At 46.6% G+C, this 21,537-nt stretch overlaps 1 protein-coding gene across 7 annotated transcripts in view; it reads left to right on the top strand.

Annotated features, from left to right (window-relative positions):
- The window catches only part of LOC119442642 (dmX-like protein 2), a 150,166-nt gene that overhangs the window by 12,829 nt on the left and 115,800 nt on the right, over positions 1-21,537 (top strand). For all 7 annotated transcript variants that reach the window (XM_049662276.1, XM_049662275.1, XM_049662278.1 and 4 more), the window contains 5 exons: positions 2,805-2,983; positions 6,563-6,832; positions 8,755-8,930; positions 11,769-11,881; positions 19,334-19,649. In XM_049662276.1, the coding sequence (XP_049518233.1) occupies positions 2,805-2,983; positions 6,563-6,832; positions 8,755-8,930; positions 11,769-11,881; positions 19,334-19,649 (1,054 nt within the window). The remainder of the gene's footprint in view (positions 1-2,804; positions 2,984-6,562; positions 6,833-8,754; positions 8,931-11,768; positions 11,882-19,333; positions 19,650-21,537) is intronic.

Here is a 21,537-nt window from a genome sequence, read left to right as displayed (position 1 = left end):
TTTTCTGTGGTCGAGCCCCATTACTTTGCAACGTGCTAGAGAACGGTTGTTACGAATCAATTTTCAGCCTGCGTCGGTTGATACGAATAAACGCCGCCCCACCGACGGCCGCGAAAGAGAACAGCCCGCAGTCACGCGCTTTCTCTCCTTCTCTTTTGGTGCGGAGGCGCGGCGCCGGACAGCGCGGACTCCGCGACTGGGCGCGAAGAGTTTGAAGCGGTGGCGCTTCAAGAAATAAATGCTTTTTACGTACATGTGCCTGAGTGAGTTCACCTCTGACTCTTTAATTTAGCTACAGTCGAATCTCGTTAATTCGAACACGCTTACTTCGAACATACCGCGTACCGACAATGCTCTTAGCAGCGCGCCAAATAATGCGGCGGCGCCTCCGACCGGCATTGCTCCGACACCGCCATAGAGCAAAAGCTCAGGAGAGACCCCTCAATGCCGCGCGCGAAGGAACGGGGGGAAAAAAAAAGAACCCGCGGCGGAAATTTCCCCCTCTCTCAAATTGCAAGGTCGCCGTTTCTGCATCGCGCCGGAACAAGCGTGTACGTGCCGACTAGAGTGTTCTAGACAACCGTATTCTAGCACACACTAGTGCCGACGTCTCAGCCACGCGGATAAAATGGCAGTGAACCCTTCTCCTCTATTTTCTAGTCACATGTTGACCTTGCACGCTGCGGCAGCAGCGCAGAGGGAAGCAGCGGCGGAGGCACAGTCGGGCCAACGAAACTGCCACGCCCGCAAATGCTCGCTTCCCGATAACGGCAGAAAACGAAACTTCAGGGGGCGACTAAAATAAGCTGGCGCCAGCACGGCGGCGGGCGCGCACGGAGATGTGCGCACGGAGTCGAAGGTAAGAGAGCTACGAGGGAGTTGAGAGGGAGGGCGAGGGGAGCCACCGAAGCGGCGGAGTTGACGCGGCCATATCCGCTTCCCTGCCGCCCTCCTCCCTCACCTTCGACGGTCTCCGCGCGCACCCGTGTGCCGGCGCCGCCCGCTCGCTCCCTGAAGCTTCGTTTTCTGTCGTTATCGGGAAGCGACCGTTAGCCGGCGTGGGCAGTTTCGTGGCCCGCGCTTGCTATGCGCTTGCGCGCCGCGATATTTCACGACTCGCACTGTTCGTGCATCGTGCTATGGTGCACGAATACTTCAAAAATACGTCCTTTTAATTCGAACAAATTTTCGGGCCTCTTCGAGTTCGAATTATCGAGATTCGACAGTAGTTTTAATTGTGTTTTGATGATACGAATTTCGGCTAATACGAATATTTTTCGTGACCTCGTGAGATTCGTATCATCGAGCTTTTACTGTACTTGCTTTATACTCGTTTTTCTTTTTTCCTCTCTTAGCTAGAAGAATAAGAACCAAGGTGCTCAACTTTTTTAATGTTAAGCCACATGAAAGCTAACAGACAATGAAGCCAGGGAAAGCATGGGGGAAATTAACTGTTCTATTCTTTAACTCTTTCCCTACCATGGGGAAAATAGGTGTTTCTTGTATGTTACGGCAGATGTTTTTTTCTGAAGGAACTACTGCACTCAATATTTAATGTAATACAGAAAGCAAAATGAATGCACTTTTCATGCATAAAAGTTTTATTAACGAGATGTATGTCATAAAAAAATATATAAATTGTTAAAATCAAGACTGTTCGATAAAATTGAACAAAGTTTGTAAAGACATGCTTGTATATCTACTATGACAAAAATGTTATAAAAATTATGAGACATGCAAAATTTATTGCCATCTATTAGGCACTATCTTCAAAAATATCAAGATTTTTCATTGAACAGGTATTTCGTTACAAAAATTTAACTGCAACCACTACAGTTGGGTGTGCGGGGCTGCGGCCACCGATGTTCCGGGCTGGTTTGCGTCATCGTCGCTTTCAGATTCAAAGTCCGACCAAAAGTCAGCGTCCTATGACTCGCTGCTATCGATGTATTCGATAAAACCAGCCGCAGTGGCATTGGAATCGCGATATCTGCGATCTCCCGAAACGCGCGCACCATTTCCGGAGTCGGACATTTTTGCGTTCTGGTTTGACAATCGCGAAACTTCGGAGCGCGTTTAAAAATCACCGCTTGGCGGGAAAAAAAGTGAACTGCTTAGAAAACAAAAATATAGTTCCTCCTCTTTCAAGTCCGATGGCGCAGTGTGTCCGTGAGTGGCGCGGAAGGTCTCGAAAGCAGCGTTTCAAACCATCGATAGCGGGCGGGCATTTTTTCGTTCTCCTTTGACGATTGCGAAACTTCGGGGCGCGTTTAAAAATCACCGCCTCGCGGGAGAAAAACGAACTGCTTAGAAAACTAAAATATAGTTCTCCTCCTTCACGTCCGATAGCGCAGTATGTCCATGAGCGGCGTGGAAGGTCTCGAAAGCGGCGTTTCAACCCATCGATAGAGAGCTAACCATGCCCAATGGGCGTGGTACGGAAAGAGTTAAATTGAAAGGTTGAATAAAGAAAAGGGAAATCAAAGTAAACGAAAAAGACAATTTGCAGAAAGTAGGCACCACGTCATCCGCATTACGCTTGCGATGCTCTAACATTGAGCTACTGCCAGTGGCCTTACACTTTCTTGGGTGTTTGTGTACTAGATATAGCAATGGGGGGCGGGGTCTATCCAGCACCACCCACTGCCATGTTCGCAGGTAGATCAAAACTTAGTTCTTTGCTTTGATCTGCTCATGCTATTTTCATCTGTTTGTTTGTCCTCACGTGAATGATAGCAGTGCATTATTTTTTAGCTTCAACAACCACGCAGCTCCAGTTTGCATGTGGATGTCGCTCATTGCAGGTCCCTGAGTGAATACCAAAGGCGGCAGGCAGCCCAAAGTGGAAAGGAAGCTCGAGAGACGATCCCCTCGCTTCCCAGCACATACAGCGTGCATGACTTCCATAGCTTTGGACTCCAAGGCTCTGGCGTGGCACCAGGCCTCCATTTTCATCTGGCAGCCAGCATAAATGCGGAGACTGGTAATCTCAAGAGGACGCTTTTTATGACTTGTTCTGGTAGTGAGAATCCGTATACTCAGAAGAGCCCACATCACATCACTCATGGTCACTGTAATACCCTCAACCAGAGGGCCTTTAAGGGTAACATGAATAAATAAATAAATAAAAAGAGCTTTTAGCAGCTGCACAAGCTAAAACGCCGACTTGTAGGAGTGTCAGCTAAAACTAACACTATGGAGCTGTAGGTGCCTTAAGGAGACACTAAAGAGAAACTCAAAATGAATTTATATTTGTAAAATGTTGTTTAAAAACTCTTTTTCGTGCTACTTTTGCAGTAATACAGGTTCACTATAAGAGAAAACGAAGGTCAATATTCCAGTTTTTTAATTTTGGCCTAAAACCTTAGTGCCGATATGTCTGTGACGTGATAGATTTAAAAGCATTTTTTTTTTTTTTTCACACTTAGGCTGTTGTGGCTTGGTAAATGGTTTTGAAATGTGCAAAGGTTCAGTCTTTGGCTCTTTAGGATACAATGTTGGCCATCTTTACTGATTGAAAATTTACTAGGCCCGAGCAGACACCATCAAAATTTATGACATCATGGCGAGATGGTGTGGGAACTTCAAGGAGGTGTCGGCACCAGTTTTTAATTCTTGCATCTTTTTGGTTTGTAAGGCCTCTCACTTACAAATGGCGTTTTTTGGTATTTTAGAAGGGTTATGGAATAATATAGCTCAACATATTTTTCTGGTTTAGCCATATAGGCTGAACCAGTTCCTCAAGAAAGCCTTTAGCAACCATAAGAGCCATAAACAGTAAGCCGTGCCTAAACAAATATTTTATTTTAAGCCATCATTTGACTTGCACTTTTAAATTCGTTTTAGTGTTTCTTCGTTTTTTTTTTTCTTGCTTTTGTTGTCGTTAGTTACTGACCAAAATGGTTTAGCAGTGTTTGTTATGAGGCTGTTGCTTGGCTGGTTAGTCTGATATGATTAGTAAAGCTAAGGTATAACAAGGAGGCCAGAACACACAGTGCTCAATGTTGTGTCGTCTTAATTTTTTCGTTCTTGTCTTGACATTCTGCCTTTTATTCTACAATTTTCGTCATCTGTTGAAGGAGCTTCTTGTGTTTTGTGAAGCTGTCAACCTCATCTGAGAGTGCAATGAATGAGCAGGTATACGATTATGAAAAAGTATGAGGACTAACTGAAAAAACAGGTGGCTAGATTATGACAAGCGTGCTAGGCACGGGGCACATGATAAAGTGATGTGAGTGAGACGGCAAGTGAACAGAATGCCGTCAAGCAGCTGGAGGGTTGCAACCTGTTGCATGAATCATCAGTCAGGGCTCCTGGTCAATTTTAACCCATCATTTCTAAATGATGATACCCAAGATCTTAGCGCCTAATGCACAGTGCAGCAGAACCAGAGATACCCACTCGGCTGCTATTCGTTATCAACACAAAAAGTACTTTGTATTTTTGTTCGTCAAATTAGTACAAAGGTAAGCAGTGCACACCTATTTGTCCTTTTGATTTCAGTTACTGTCATCATTTTGCATGCATCTTTCACTTAAACAATTCAGCTAATGTGTATACTCCAGGCAAGGTAATAATTGTGTCCTGTTTGATGAGGGAACAGTGTGGACAGATGGTGTCTAACAAGTGCAGCACTGCAGTGCAAACTTCCCTGAATTGATTGCTCACGGGACTAAACAACAAAAATATACAGAAAGACAAGATGTGTAATCATGCATGCTATTACTTTACACCTAATGTTTCCAAAAACAGCTGTTTGCTTTACAGTTAAGAAAACCAATCGAATGCTCACATAGGTATCATTAAAGGGGCTCTAAAACACTGTTATAACTAATGACTTCGCTATTAAATTATGTCGCCTCATGAATCTCCTGCTGCAAGAACTTTTCTAATCCTTCAAGCACAAACGAAGGTCGATGTAGTTATCTGACTGATCAGCAGCTTTCTGTCTCCTTTCATTTCCACTAGCGTTCTGGAAGCTACACAGGGGAGACGACAAGGGGGCATAAGGGAGAAATGTTCTGCTGTCCCTGCCCAAAGGTTTAACATGAGACAGCTTGTGGTGGCACCCCATGGTCGCCACGGTATCTACGCTGTGCTTTTCATCTCAGAGGCCACATGTAGCAGATGCAGCAATGCGCAACTGTCATGTTTATACCAGCAATGCAACAATGAAATGTTCTTTCGGTCTTTTTGAGTTTGCAGACACATATTTTTTCATTTATTTAACTCAAATGAGCAATAATTCTATTACTGACAATGTTCTCGCAATCATGAATCAGCCAATAGCTGTTGTGGTCCAGCTGCTTGTGATGATGCTGCATGACGACATTGCGAAGGAGAGAGCAAGCAATTTGTCGCTGCTTTTGGCATGAAATTGTAAATTTCCTGGTGCATGTAGTGCAATAATATTTGGTTCACCTGTTCACAGGAGCCTCGTTAAGAGTTGGCAACCTTTTCTTACTATGTTCAAAAAGTGTTTGCCCCGTTAAGATTAGATATTGTATTTTTGTATGTACGACTCGCTCCATGCATATGTAACTCACATCCCTATCTACTACCCTTGGAAGGGGAAAAAAAGGTTCATGCATGTAACTCTAGCAAATAATCACATACAATGATGCTTACACCTTCTTAATAATCTTTACATTTTATCATCACAGCATTGTGACACACATTGCTGTCAAGCTGCACCTGAATTCAAAATTTGTATAATCTGTTCCCTTTCATGCTTTGTACTCGAGAACTTTTGAGGCAGGCATTAAGTAAGAAAATATGGTGTCTTCAATTGTCTCTGCAATGAGTTGACGGTTTTTTCTAGAAAGGACTTCGAACTTATCAGATTCCAGTGCACAGTCCATAGTCATTACACTGAACATAGTCATTGACACATAGAATGACATATTCATTGACCACTGACAGCCTCATTTATTTCGATCATATGTGGCCCAGAGGGCATGATTGTAATGGGGGTACATTGCAAACAAGACAAGGGGAAAATAATTAAATGTATACAAACAAGAAAAAAAAAAAAAGATGACAGTGCTAGTAAGTAATAGTCACATGTGTGAGTAAAATGTAGAAAGGCAAAAATACAGTTGAACCATGATAAGTCCAACTTGAAGGGGCCCGAAATTTCTGAGGCGGTGCATGTGCCCGGAGTTAGGCCTCATGGCAGTGCGGTGGATGCTGCCGTGAAGTCCCACTTCTAGGCAAAATTTTATCGCCACACTGCAGTGATGCAGTTTTACATCATGACTGCGTATCATGCAGGATGTCGCTTGAGTATGACGGCAAATGAGTCATTACATCCTAAAACATTCAGCACCAGGCATGTTGTTTCTTTCAAGGATGACTTGAATTATATTGAGGTGCAACACTGTATCTCTCTCATTTTCTTTCTGTTATCTTTTCTTTGGGAATGGTATGTTTGAGGTTTTAAGTACTCCTGCCTGTTGACATCTGAAGTTGTCACGAGCCAACTGGTTCTAATGATGCTTTAAGTTGAGCAAAGGAAACATTGTGTGGGGTTGAATCTACAAATTTGGTGGTCCTCCTGCAGACATCCCGCTGGTGCCAAGCATGAGTGGGGCTGCATCAGGGGGTGGAGTCCAAGAACCCAACTTTGTGCTGCACTGGCTCAACAACAAGGAGATGTCATTCAGCAGTGCCACGGAGCAGCTGATCCAGGAGTTGAGCCTGAAGGCCCTGCAGGCACGGCGAGAGCAGCAGCGGCAGCAGTTGGCGGCACAGCGCAAGGCTGCTGAAGACGCAGAGGCTGAAGAAAACCAAGAAGAGGCCAACGATCCAGATGATCTAGAGGCAGCTGGTGGTGGGTAGCCACTTTTTTTTTTTTTTGGTGTGTGTGCGTGCGTGCATGTGTGTGTGTGTGTGTGTGTGTGTGTGTGTGTGTGTGTGTGTGTGTGCATGTGTGTGTGTGTGTGTGTGTGTGTGTGTGTGTGTGTGTGTGGGGTAGGGGAGCAGGGGGGGGGGGATGCATTTACAGTAAACCCTTGTTATAACGAAGCCGCTTTACTCGATCTATCGCTTCATTAAAAATTTCTCCCAGCCTCGACCCAAACACATGCATTTTAACCCGCATTACTCGAAGCATACTGATAAGCTGTTCTCCTTGAAGCTAACTGTCAGGGGGCATGTGCGCACTCACGATGCAGTGAGAGTTCCATGCCAGGCGAGCAACCGACCCACTTTGTTGCCATCTACGCCATTGCGCTGCCTACACACCCTTTTCCTCCATGTTGTGCCTGTGTGTTATCAACGGCGAGCGGGTGCACACTCACAGCGGTGCTCGTGGCCTCTCCTTCTCACCACACACACCTTCCCTCGCCACTCGCCCCCTCAGTTTGTTCTTTTTGATCCGGACGATCACTCTGCGCAGCACGCCAACACTAGTCCCGATCGCCGGATTTGCGATCGCCCCTATTGTGCACCACAATCAAGAGCAACTGTCATGGTGCTGCCGCAAGTCAAGACAAAAAAAACAAGAAAACAAAAGGCGTAGCCAGCAGCGTGTGGACGCTTGTGCACTTGTTTCCGCGGAAGCAGCGTGAGAACAACTACACAACTCCGCTCCACCAACGGGGAGACGGGTATAAGCCCCAGACCTCCTCACCTGCCCTCTCTTGCTGGTTTGGGCAGCAAGATAAAGGAATGGTGCTACCTTTAGTTTTATTCAGGATGCCCTAAGCGATCGAGCGACCTTCTCTGTCGACGAACCCTTTTACTCCATGCTGCGCCTGCACACTATCAGTTGCAATTGGCGGCACTGCCATGGTGCTGTAGTCGCGGTGGTCGCGGTGCTGCAGAAGTGTGCAACGGAACAGATAAATGTTACTTCATGCCACCTTATGGTGCCCAGCGTGCTCAAAGTCAACCAAACCAAGACCCTATTGGTTCCCTCCCTCAGGTTGCGCAAAGGGGCCATTAGCGACCAAACAATTCCATCCCGATTTGGCTTGATCGCGATCGAAAATTCGACGCGTAACACCTGTATTAAACTTCTGCGGAGTTGCTATTTCAGGTCTACTTTTCTAGCTTATATGGAGTAGTTGCATTTATCTAATTACCGCGTATATCAAATTTTTTCGCTGTCCCGTTCACTTTGTTATAACGAGGGTTTACTGTACTGTGTTTTACCCTAACAACTGCAAATAAAGTTTTAGTATTCACCGCTGCTTTCATTTTACCCAAAATTTGAGGCAAGAATGCATTTCTTTAGTCTATGTTCTACAAAGTATCTGGCATCTTTGCCTGCCCTGAAAATTAGTAATAAATGCATCTCAGCATTGTTAAAGAGAGTTGTTAAAGAGATGTGGACATCTTTGCCTGCCCTGAAAATTAGTAATAAATGCATCTCAGCATTGTTAAAGAGAGTTGTTAAAGAGATGTGGACTTGTTATTTCTGTCTGATAGCAATTAAACGTCCGGACCATCCAGGCAGACAATGACGCTTAGTGTTCCATTAAATGATGTGGACTAAAATTGCAAGCTTGTTACAAATTAAATAAAAGCAAGACACCTGTAACTGCTAAAAGTCCTTTTTTAAGTTTCCAGAATAAAAACGCTTGCTCACTGTGTGTGTTGTACGTGTGAGTGGGTTGGTTGGTGGGTGGGTGTAATGGGAAAAGCAAGATTCCAAAGCTTAGTCGGTTCGAAGAACCAAAGGTGCAGCTGGTTTGCAAATAGACTATGTTACCTCAGCAGCACTCTACACATTATGTCCATTCTCTGCAGCCACCAAAAGCAGCTGGCAAGGTCGATCAGGGCTGAAATCACTGAGGCTTGGAAGCGTGGCAACCACGACAGCACTAGCCGAGGAAGCGTTACCAGGCTCCCAGTCTGCCAAGGCCTTCTCGCCAGCATCGTCCTCAGCGTCTTTAGCCACTGAGGCGTCTGGCAAGAACGTAGAGGTACAAAGAGCATGTGCCACTTTTTTCACATATTATTCTGCATGGCAACCATGTGCAAAGCTTGGTTGGATAAGTATCATGTTTTGCTGCGTATAACCCACCACCACTGTGGGGTCTCACATGTTCTCTTGGGACAAAGGAACGATAACACAGTAGTGCAAACAATCACAAGGGAATTTATTGCACCTTTCATACACTAATACACACTAGCCGAATTACTACCAATAGAACATTCACACGGGCGCGCGACAAATCAAGTAAGTCCGACTCACCGCGACCCGATAGCGAGCGAATACGTTCGCCCCATGCTATGACACCATCGCCTAGTCGTTCACGTGTACAGTCACGCGAACGGTGGCGCACTCGAACGATCCGTGTTTGTCCATACCGGTGTCCTGCTCTAAGCCTCGCGCGACGTCGCGCGAAGCGGGCCGGCGCACGCGCGAAGCGTTCGTGCGTGTTGGTCGCCGATCCCAAGCCAAAGAGCGAGCGCCTTCGACCTTTTTCTCCCAAATCATCCCGCCGTTCGGTGGCGTTAGCATCGAGACACTCGCGCCATCTCCCGCAATGCGCCGCAACCACCACGACCGCTGCCGGGCCTAGCCACGCGAAGAAGCCGGACTACAGGAGGCATGCGGGGAAAACAACATCAGGGGACGCGTGAGAGTCGCGCATCCCCACACCGCATATACCCTGCGCCCCCAATTACAACAGCCAGCGAACAAAATAAATCCACGCCTATAACCCGCGGAAATAACTGCATCCAACAGTGCTCAAATCTTTGCTAAAGCAGTCTCTATTCACGGATGGCATGACTCGTCCACGTCGGATCTTCGAGCAGCGTTTCTGTTCCCCCCTCTTCGGCGATACTGATAAAGCTGGATTCGCATGACGAATGTGATCGCAGACGAATCAGTCGCATGTCACGTGATGTGAGTTGGATCAATTCGCAGCTAGCTTTCACATTACAGAGGATGACAGCACAGACAGAGCAACCCTTGGGTGGGCAACTGGTGGGGGAGCAAATGCGACTGAGCCGAAAATCCCAACAGTGATTTGGCTCTCCGCCGTGTTGCAAAGTGCTTCACACGGACCAAGGGAGCACCACTAGAAAGTGTGACATATGAGTTTGCCAGCGCCACGTGTACTATTCGCTAACTACTAAACGCAAAATGGTGAGCCGTAAAGAGGAGGAGAATGGGCAACCAGGAAGGGAGGGAGGTTCAACACGCAGGGGTGGTGAGAGGGTGGGGTTCACTGGGAGATACTAAAATTTTGAATAGGGAAGAATCTTGCTTTGATATGTAGTTTCATGCTGCCATTAAGCCATACCTTAAGGCAAAATTTGCAGAAAATCTGCACCCCAACATTACTGTTCAATTATTTGAATTTTTGGTGATGGTTATACATGCAAAAATACAGTATCTTAGGGAGAGTGGTGCTACACAAATACAAAAAACAAGGTACACAGTTACATCAACACTTCATACTGCAGCGATGTGTGGAATATGTGAATGGGAAAACGCTCTGAAAAAAAAAAAAAAAAAAGGAAAGAAACCCTGTGCTAACAGGTTGATCAGAGTGTGAACATTAGTATCACAGCACTGAGTAACACTCAGCATAAAGATGCTAAATGCTAGAATTTGGAGTGTTCATATTCTTTCTCTTAGCTTTTATAGGCTGCTATTTTGTTAGAACGACCATGGATGTTGAACATTCGTGTACAACAAATTAAGATTGTCATCATTGAGAAGTGACAGCTGTGTAAAGGAGCTGTATTTGTGTCGGACAGTGAAAGCCCTTGGCTTCACGCCGCTTACTAGTTTTTTATTAGAACTAGTTTTGCATCTTCATGTAGAAATGAGACATAGCTAATGAAAAAAGTAATGAACGTTTTAGAAAACCTTTTTGCGACATAGGTACCTTATAGATCAACCATGTGTTGTCTTGCTTAGAACAGCCCTTGGAGAGCAGGAATGGCAGGAAGCAATTTTGTCGCTAGTGCAATTCAGTCTTAACCCTTTGAGGGTCGAATTTTTTTGCAAAATAGGGACCCCCCCAGAGTCGATTTTTTTTTATTGCTGATTTAAATTCTTAAAGAACCTATTTTGAAAAAAAAATGGTCGTAATTTTTTTAGGGTGACTGTAAAGTCACGAAAAAATTGTTTGTGTTGTAAAATACACAATGTTTATTCACAAATAAGAAGATAAGTGCACCGAAAAATGGTTGTGTGCACGCTTGGAAACCGAAGCAAGTGAGAAGCCTTCGTCTTATCGCCAACAAGGTGTGATAGAGCTTTTGTGGTCTCCAAAAAAGGAAACGCAAAAACGGCAGCATTGTTTGTGTATATATGTGCCTGCCCGGGAACAGGTGTAATCGAGCTGCTGTGAGTGATAAACAATCGAGTAACAAGTGGTCATCCTTTGAGAGATTTGAAACCAGATAGCCATCAGTTTATCGCGTGCAACAAGCGGGAGCCGCCGCAGGAGAAAGCCGAAACGTGCCGCCGCCATGCACATGTGCGCCCATATGTGCGAGCAATAGCCGACGCGCCGTTGCCACAAAAAAACAAACAAACGGAGAGGCATCAGCGCAAGTAAAAAATTCAACATGTTCCTGTCGAGTGGCAGCACATGCCAAGTGAAAGAAATGATCGAAAGAGGCGCGCTTTTTAAATGTACAAGCGATGACGTACATGTACGTCATTGACCATTTTGAAGGTATCCGCGGAGGACGTATATGTACGTCAATGACCCTGAAAGGATTAATACTATGCTATTTGAAGTGTGTGAACTAACAGCCTTGGGTGCACACTGTGCGCCTCTCTGCCGCAGCAGCAGTCACTGGGAAATGCCCTGGACCACAAGATAGAGTCACTCTTGCGCGAGTGGCACCAGAGCCCCGACCTGCTGTTCAGCATTCATCCTGTCGACGGAAGCTTCCTTGTTTGGTGAGCACCTTGGCCAGTGACTGGCGAGTTCAGTACTTGGGTACTTTTTGGGGTTCTTTCTTGGCTATCCAGAGGTTCAAGATTTAAAGCAGCGTGGGTTTGCTCTAGACAGGATGAAGGCAAGTGCAGGGACTGATGGTTGTGCAGCCTGCATACTAAAGAGGCCCTGAACCAGCCCTCAAACTTGGTGAAAAAGCACATTCCATGGATAGCATATGCTGCAGTAAACATCTCAGCCAAATTTTGCAGTCGTGCACATTGCAAGGAGCTCACAAGCGGAGCCTGAAGTATTTTTTTTCAGACACCCTCTTTTCAAACACAGGCTTACTCCTCACCCATTTCGAAGCTGCCAGCGCCTTGCATATGTCGTCACATGCAAGCTTACCATAGACAGCTGCTATAGGACGATAGCTGACATCAATCAAGAAGGATGTTTGGATTATTGCATTTTTTCTTACTGTTACAGTGTATAATAATGGATGCAGTTAACTAAACAAGTTGAAGTAAGCGAAAGTCTGCATTTTGAATTTTGATAAGGATTATGCACTTCCAGAAAAGACCTACTATTGTCTGCTCATGCTGTGCCGCACTCACCCTTGTAGGAGTGAAACTTTGGCCGCATTGCTTATAGGGGTCATAGCCGTTGGGTCTCGCTAATTTCAATTAGTTCTGAACGTTCAACTAGCGTCAAATCATGCGAAACTTAAGCCCAGAACCCATGTACGCTACGCCTGCCATGCCTCACGAGGAATAGCAGTTAGCATTTACAAGGGGAGCGCGCCAGGGCATGCTCACTCCTGGCCACTCCTTGCTGGACACTTTGGCTGGCATTGCTTCGTGTTGAGCTACTGATAGCACTTCAAAATGCACAATCTGGATTTGGCTACTGTCCATCCAGGACAAAGCTGGTCTACACCACATAGCACGGCCATACTGAAGCGCATAAGTGTGAGTATGCACTCCAGCCATTTCGTGCACATAAAACATAGCGCTATACGCTCTACAGTTGCACCTGCTACATAGTCTAAATACTGCGGCCGCGGTGGGGTGCTGCGACAAGCCCCATCGCTGTTGAGATGCTCGGACAACCGCATGATCTGATTGGTCTCTGTGGGTGACATGGCTCCAGGTGTGTGACAATGCAAGTCAGCCAGAACAGGTCATCTGCTGCCCGTGTTGCCCAACTTTGAGGTGCCTCGCCATCATGGTCGAAACTCGTTACGTTAAAAATCCTTTCAAAGCGTGCTTGGAGTGCGGCAACCATCGCTGAGCTGATGTGCCCATTGCTGACATACTCACACGTTTCATTCAAGCCCCGTAAATTGTGTGTGTGTCGTAGAGATAAGTGCGAAAGGATACGTGCTATTCATGTCACTTGGTATGATATGAGACAAAACAGCCGTGCACAGCTTTTAGTACGACATAGTACTGTAAAGTGATGAGATGAGCTACCGCTGCCCCCTTCATTCCGAATGGAGGACAGAAAAACACTGACAAGAAGTCAGGAGAAATGGAAGTGGAGGCCGCCCTTATTCTTTTCAGGAGGTCCCTCAAACGGCACAACTTTCGCATGAATGACCGTATTATGAATGAGAAAGACCAGCGGCGAATGAAGGCTCCGGATCAAAAGCGTGCATCGGTTGAGAACATGAATCGAGCCTTGAAAAAGCGTCACGCAGGGAACAGTTCCCAAGCTGACCATCTGATAGGGGCATACTAGCCTGTTACGGCTGGTATTTCATGATATTCATGAATAAAAAAAAGTTCTGTGTGTTTTTTGCAATTTTCTCAAAATGAGCTTTTCACTCACCCTGCTTGTTTGTGGCAACAATATCTCAAGATCTAAGACAGCTAGAGCTGTAATTTTTTTAAATGCGAAGCTTTTCTTGGCGAATATTTGCTGCTTTCACAGTATCTATCTATCCACCTAGCCGCCTACGTCTTTATGCTCTCATGGTCGTTTCGTTAACTTGGCATGTACCGAAATTGGCATACTATGACAAGAGTATATGACGAACATAAATTATATGTCATAACATGGATATCATGACATGGATATCATGACATGCATGTTATGTAGGTCATGAAACAGCAGCCTACGTCTTGGTGCTCTCATGGTCGTTTCGTTAACTTGGTAGGTACCAAAATTGGCATAGTATGACAGGAGTGTATTTAGATCATAAGTGATAAGTCATGACAGGGGCGTAGCCAGAAATTTTTTTCGGGGGGGGTTCACCGGCCCGACCGGGGGGGGGCAAGCTTCTGCTTTCCTCTAGGTCACGTGATCGATAATAAAGAGCGGTAGTGTAAGCAGACTCTATACATGTATATCAAAGACATGGAACCGCCCCCCCCCCCTCCCCCCCTCGTGTGAGCGTGCGCTTGTGAAGAAATTAAGTAAAAAGTAAAGTAAGCTCAGTAAATACAGTAAGTACGACAGGTACAGTGGGCGTTTGGAGCAACGGTCTCTCATCGCGCCACTGAATGGACCAGTCTTTGAAAACGCATCATTGAGACGACCCGTGCCATCGGAGAAGACATCATTAATTGTTAATTTCCGTTAAGCGTAGATGGCGTCGTCCTCGTCGGGGTGAAGTGCGTTTCACAAGTCAAGGACGGCTATGTGCGTGAAAATGCACGTGTGACCAGGTTATACCTACTCCCATAGCAATAGCTTGTTCGCTGCGTCTTTGCGCTAGAAAACTTAAATACGCGCAAAAACGCGTAAGGCGTTTTTTTTTTTTTTTTTCGAAGCTTTCGTCGCCCTGCTCCCTCATACGAGAGGGTTGCATTTCCTGCGGCAAGTGCATGGGCCGCTGTGTCTTCCGCTGTGTGCGAGCGTGCAGCCGTCATTTGCCTTTACGTCAACAGATTCAGAATTGTACAGAATATTTCACCGCACAGCACAGATATGGCATGTGTATGCATGTTAAGTAGTGCGTGCAACTCGTTTCTGCTTCACTTACGCCGGTGCAAACAGGAAGCGGCCTTGTACCTCACAGAATCTCGACTGATTGGTGTACTAGTGATGCAGGAATGAACTCCGGTATTGTTCAGTGCATAGTGCACATAATCAATTTATCAGGATGCGTGAACTCCGACGAGAACTGTCAGCGCCTGCAACAAGAGTTTACTTACGCTGTACTGTGCACAGCAGTAATTCATGCTTGTCGGCTGTCTGTTTCGTGCATTCTATTGCGAGTTGGTGGAATTTCACTGCTGTCATCAACCCCTTCGTGTGTACATTGCTGGTTTGGGATTCCACAACAAAACAGCAACTACCAGCCTTCCGTAATTGCTGGTTTGGGATTCAACAACACAACAGTAATTACCAGCCTTCCGTAGGGGCGCAATCGCAAACAAGAGACGTTTCTCGCGCAGACTAAGCCTACGTTCACACTTGGAAAGCGGCAAGCGGGTGGAAAGGCCAAAGCGGGTGGAAAGGCCGAAGCGGCCGGAAAATTTTTTCCGCGCCTGTCCAAGTTGTTCACATTTGTTTTGCTACCGCCGCGGCCGCCGCTGCCGTTTTCGTCCAGATCCATCTAGTCTGCGTACGTTTGTCGGCGTGGTGGCGCTCATTATCGCATTATTTCGAGTGGTATGTTCATTCTCTGACCCACGCACCGTCATCAAAAGTGATCATTTTACGCAACTTCGCGTGTCATCTGCGACCTTCGGCAAATTCCTCGTTAGCGTTCCGTAATCCTCCGCACACGGGCGCGGTAGCGCTGAGTCACAGGTTGGTGCCTAGGCGTGATATTTCTTTAATAGCTTTTATTTACAAGTTGTAATAACATTTCATCATTTCGTATTGTCGGCGCCTCCAGGACACCAATGGGCAACGGGAACACCACAGCTAAAACTCGGGCTGGCCCTTGTGTTGGGGCTCGCCAAAGCCTGCGCGTCCTACGTGAGACCTACGCTCCCAATCTATCGTCTCGACGAGAAAAGCACCCCGCGACTTCTGCAACATACCGTACACGTGCGAGGAGAATTATGGAGCGCCAACGAGGAATCTGCCTAACTATTGTCTGCCATGGAAGTGGAAGAAGAAATGGCTTTTATACTTCTACCTACTTGTTTTCTAGAAATGGACAATAAATAAACGGAAGACGCGGACACCTCGGAAACGGCGATGGTGGGTTCGCCTGGCTTTGCAAAAGCGCGAGAAGTTGGGTCACGCCAAGGCTTCGTTGCCGCACCTCCGGTCGCGCAACGTTGAATACTATCGCGAGTATTGCTGACAGTACGTTTTAGTGCCACTCTTGTCGTAGAGCAAGGGCTGGTTCTTGATCGCGTCGATCAGCATTACAGCCTACACTTTTGGTGCCATGGTTTTGGTGCCCGGTGCCATTTTACGACCGGTTGTTTACATGCTAGTGTAGCTTCCAGTGAAGCAGAACGAATTTCGGGGGGGGGTTTGAACCCCCCCCCCCCCCCGCTACGCCACTGAGTCATGACATAAATGCCATGACGTGTGTCATGTAGGTCATGACAATGACCCAGCGAAAAAGATTAAAACTCAAAAACCACTGAAATGGGTTCGGACGTGGGTACTAGGTGAAGGAAAAACTAAAGGATAGTGGTAGAAGTCATAGTCATGACCATGACTGAGCAAAAATAGCAATGACTGAGCGAAAAGCGATTAACACTCAAAAACCACTGAAATGGCTTCGAACGCGGGTACTAAGTGAAGGAAACACTAAAGGATAGTGGTAGAAGTCATAGTCATGAGGATGACTCAGGAAAAACTTCAATGACTCGGCGAAAAAACATTAATGCTCAAAAACCAATGGAATGGGTTCGGATGTGGGAGGAGGAAAAGGCTAAAGGTTGATGGTCGAAATCATAGTCATGAGCATGACAAAGGCTTTCGTCTTAAGGTCTCTTAAGCGTAGCTAAAGGGACTCCTGAGGACTCATGACATGACATGCGTGTCATGTAGGAAGAGCCGCCTACGTCTTGCTGCTCTCTTGGTCATTTCATTAACTTGGTAGGCTCCCCGCACACTGCTTCGCATAACATCGACTCCCACAGGGCGCGAGCGTGAAAAGAACCACCAAAAACGCTGCCGAGCATATACTTGGCGTACAACACGAAACACTTGCCCAAGACAGCGTGCAGACTGCCCATAGATCGCGCCACTGCCTATGCAATATGGAGCGCCCATGAGAAAAAGGTTCATAGGCACATAGTGGCCGTATGTATTATTTGGAGATAGGGTGTCTGTAAAGTATTCTGTGCTTTTGGTTGGCCATTAACTTGGCACTAAACAACTTCCCTCACTTTGAAGGCATTACAGAAATGTAGAAAAAGAGTGCCTACGTGGTGTCTTTCAGTTGAGCACCGGTAGCCAGACTACTGGTAGATTGGGGTGGTCGAGATGGTTCTCCAAGTCAGATGGCAAAACACTCCAGATCCGAGTCGGAGAAAGCACGCGCCTCCCAAGACGGCGGGTCACTTTCTGAAGCAGTGAAATGAAAGCTAGGGTTGAGGGCAACTTTCTGTGATACCCGGCTGAATGCTGCCGCATCACGCACAATTATAGCATCACGATGAGTGCGAGCCAGACAAGAAATTGTAGGCTACAAAAAGCAATCGCTACAGTGGCTGTCGCTTGCAAGAGAGTGCTACCAGTCTTACTGCAGCTCGGCAAGCTTTCAGCATTATTGCAACATGCTGTCCTTGCTTGCCTCCTGACTCAAAAGTATTCCGTAAAATTCCGAGCAAGCGCCCCCCTCAAGCAAGTCAAAATTACCGGCAAAGTTAGGGGGGGCGCTATCCCGGAACGGCACCAAAATTCAAGATGGCAACGACAAAATTTTCCCGCCAAAAAAAAAAAAGAAGCGCAGTGAGAATGGCATTAAAATTTTATTGAACATGAACTTTATTAAGCCAAAGATTTGTTAGTGATGTTTATCACTCTCAAAACCACCCAAAGGACTACAGAAATAGCGCATTGACGCTGCACCGATGCGTCGCCGCGACCGGCGAAATGAACGTTGGTTATGCAGCTTGTATTCCAGGCAAAATTATGTCCGCTAGAGTAAAGTGACGCGTAATGTTCACTTTATTAATAACCATGTCCACGGTGAAACGTTTAGCACTATTGAGAGTTCCGATACAAGTCAAGCTCAGCTGCAGTGCATGGCTACTGACGGTGGACAGCGAACCGCGGCTCGGCCATGCTCGCATCGCAGCTGGTGGCACCGCAAATATCAGCATGTTTTCTCCATCGTGTGAAATTATTGCGAGGAGAGGGTAAAGCGGCAACGACAGTAACAAAACATTGCTGCTTGGGAGCGTCGGCGGTTCGTTCTGAAGCGCCGTCTGCTACAGATTCGAAATTAACTGGAAAAGGCCTAGCGACGATATCGGTGGCGAGGTATAGCAGCGGCGACGCCAAAGTGTAGCCGCGACCACTCCTCTGTCGCCGAGTGGTCACGTCGCTGTGCCGCAGGGAAATCCTCTGTGCTTTCCCGGAACGGCGCGAAAATTTGAAGTTGGCAGTGAAGTTACGGGGGGGGGGGGGGGCCTTTTGCACGGGTTGGGGCACTTGCTCGGAATTTTACGGTAACTGAAGGTGCTGCTAACAAATGCCAATGTTACCGCATTGCCAACAGTGACATAAGGCATGCAAAGCACAACAGCCTGAATCGCCGAGCCAACACTGGCAAAAGGCGGGCTGGTAGAAGCTGCACAATTCTCGTGTGACTGGAAATTGGCTGGATCTCACACTTGCCCCAATGTTATCAGTGGAAGCATTTCTGGGGGCTCGTCAGACTTCACCGATGTGAAAGACCCAACCGAATGTACTCTAAGTGCATTTTTTTTCTACAACCCAAACAAGATGACACCTTTGGAGTGCTCTGAACCGACCGCTCAAATTTGCCATATGAGGAGTGCACCACGTTATCCCTCGTGTCACATCAACGGGGCACTACCAGCAGATGGTGCCACCATATGCCCTTGTTCCCAATATGTCATTGGTGTATCACATGAAATATTGTCACATTGTAGTGATTGTGGAGAACAAAGCACTGCCAAAGGCTTGAGTTAAGAATTCAATTCTTTTATTGGGCAAACTTGTACACAAGCAAACAAGGATTTGGACTTGATAGCACAGTTGGCTGTCAAAAATATGCATGTTTTTGGTCTGTAGCCTATCACATATCAGCCGGATATCAAAAGGCAGCTTATCGGGGCCTTAACAGATACCTCTTCAGTATAGTACTGTATCAGCCTGTATAATTTCCCCTCACCATTTGCAAGCTCCCGCTTGGCCGGCACTTCTAATTGTTGAAAAACAGAAAGTTGGTAGTGGTGTCGATTATTTCTTAAATGACCTTGGTTCACATTTTGCACATTTTGGCACTGCCACATTTATTCATTGAGACATCTCCTAGACTGTGCTGTATTTCATTTTTCCACTCTGGCACTACTGTCGTGCAGGCTGGTTGACTGGCTGGATGAGTGCAGTCCCGGGTCATTCCGCCAGGCCCTGGTTAGCTTCTCGTCGCGCATTCCAACTGCCATTCCCCTGGGTGACGCAGCCACACTGTCGCACCACCTGGCCCTCTACCTGCCAACGGCTGGCCTCGACTTGCGCACCGTCCTGTCGGGGCTGGGAGCATGGGCCCAGCCTAGCCCTCTCACGCCTGTTGCCCCAGTTGCCTTGGTGGTTCCACCACAACCTGTACAGCAGCAGGGATCTGGGAAATCTGGATCCATGCAACAGGGATCTGCGCAACAGGGACCTGTATACCAGGTCAGTGGTAATGATATTCTGTATGTGCTTCCAGGGAGACTGACAAGTAAAGCAGTAGTCTTAGTCTTTTCATGTGCCCTTACTCGAAAATGCTATGTAGCATTACTGTGTGGCTATTCTCGAAGTATTCATTTGCATGTAGCTGTGCTCATTTTCTTAAATAGCAATGTATGCATATGGACACATGTACTCCAATATATCTGTGAACAAGCGCCAGCCATGTACAGTACGTACGGTTTACTGTCAAAGGGAGCACCAAGTTAGGACAGCTTACAGCCCAGTTTTGGCAAGACAGCATCAGCAATCACTTTTTGCCATTAGAAGTTTACCTGAGATGTCACATTCCTGTAAAGTTCATGATATATTCAGGTTATGTTGCTTTGAATACTACAGTGGAATTTCGTTGGTACGATCTTCACGGGAACCGGTAAATAAAACGTATCATCCAACGTATTATCCAACCAAATCATATTATCGAGAAAAGAAAAAGAAACCTATTATCCGGAAAAACATATTATGCAGAATCATATAAATGAGGTTCCACTGTATTTTGGTGTTTCCTTTAACAGTTAACCGTAATGTATATGGATATTGCATACTTGCTGGTGTTGTATTGTCCTGTTTTTATTGAAATTGCAATGCAGAGTTACTGCGTAGCTGTTTATGAGACAGGCCATAGCCCAAGAACTTTGAAATCAACAATGAAACATGAAAATGACACAGATTTTAACAGCGGAGCTGTTTAAGCCGGCCGTAAGTTGTGCCGCGAGCCGCAAAAGCGTTGAGTCACCTGGGTTGCCTAGCAACCACCTCGAGGAGCGACTTTTGCTTCGCCTCCTCTCCATGCCGTGCACATGTTGCCTTGACATGGGACGTTACGGAGAGGGAAGGAGAGCATGCGCGTGGCGCGCGCAATGCTCGGGAAAAGGAAAGAGAAAGTGAGAGAGAGAGAAAGAAATTGTAGCAGCACCAACAAGGCAACGCGCAGAGCTGCTGCTGACGCCGCCCGTGTTTCCCCGTGTCCCCGCGTTCGCACCGAACGCATGCAGGTGTCCGTGACTGTACCAGGTGCCTCTGGCGTCGGCTCGGCAGGTTTTGACCAGCCACGCCCCGGCAAGTGTGAAGGCGCAGCTTGGCCGTGACAGTCACCGGGGAGATGAAGCTCAGAGCCACCGCGACGGCGGCATAACTCTCGTTGACTCTGTGGCGAGTTCATGTATCTTTAACATGGGACCAACAAAGAAGATCCGAACACCCGAAGAAGCCGCCGCTCACCTTGAAGCGCGTTGCACGGCCAAGTGAGAATCTGCGTGTCGACAGCGAGCTGATTCAGAATACCATGCCTAGCAGCACTTAGCATTTTCTAGCAAAACTTAGCCAAGCCTAGTAAAACCTGGAAGAAAAGCTAGGTCGATCAGCAGCTCCGCTGTTTATTCCAGCCTTGCACCACTAGTGCAAGCTGCCCACATTTTTTCTTTATGGAAGTCGATATGCATTTGGCACATTCTAGTTAATATTGGCTTACTTGTACTTCAGTTTCGCATCAGTCCAAAAGACCTCAAAGCTACTAACTGCCCACTCACCGTTCGTTCAAATTGCAAAGCTTTGTTCACTTGCAACCCACAACTCTCTGATCCCTAAAACAAAAATGCTTTTTTTTTTCTTGAGCAGGGCTACCAGCTCGCCAGTTAGGTGCAGAGCTCAAAACTCTTAAATATCTGTGCGTTAAGTTCGGAGCTGTGTACGTAGCTGTAAAATTATTTTTAATGGATTGCTTATGCTTATTATTTTGCTGCTGTGCACACTTTGCATGCTACATTATACTACATCCATCATTGTGAATGCTAATTATTGTGATCGTAGCTTTGTTTGCACTTCTTCTTAGTGT

Source organism: Dermacentor silvarum, chromosome 2 (assembly GCF_013339745.2).
Source record: "Dermacentor silvarum isolate Dsil-2018 chromosome 2, BIME_Dsil_1.4, whole genome shotgun sequence".
Lineage (NCBI taxonomy): Eukaryota > Metazoa > Arthropoda > Arachnida > Ixodida > Ixodidae > Dermacentor > Dermacentor silvarum.
Note: the sequence above shows the minus strand (reverse complement) of the source record. Positions and strands in the feature narration are given on the sequence as shown.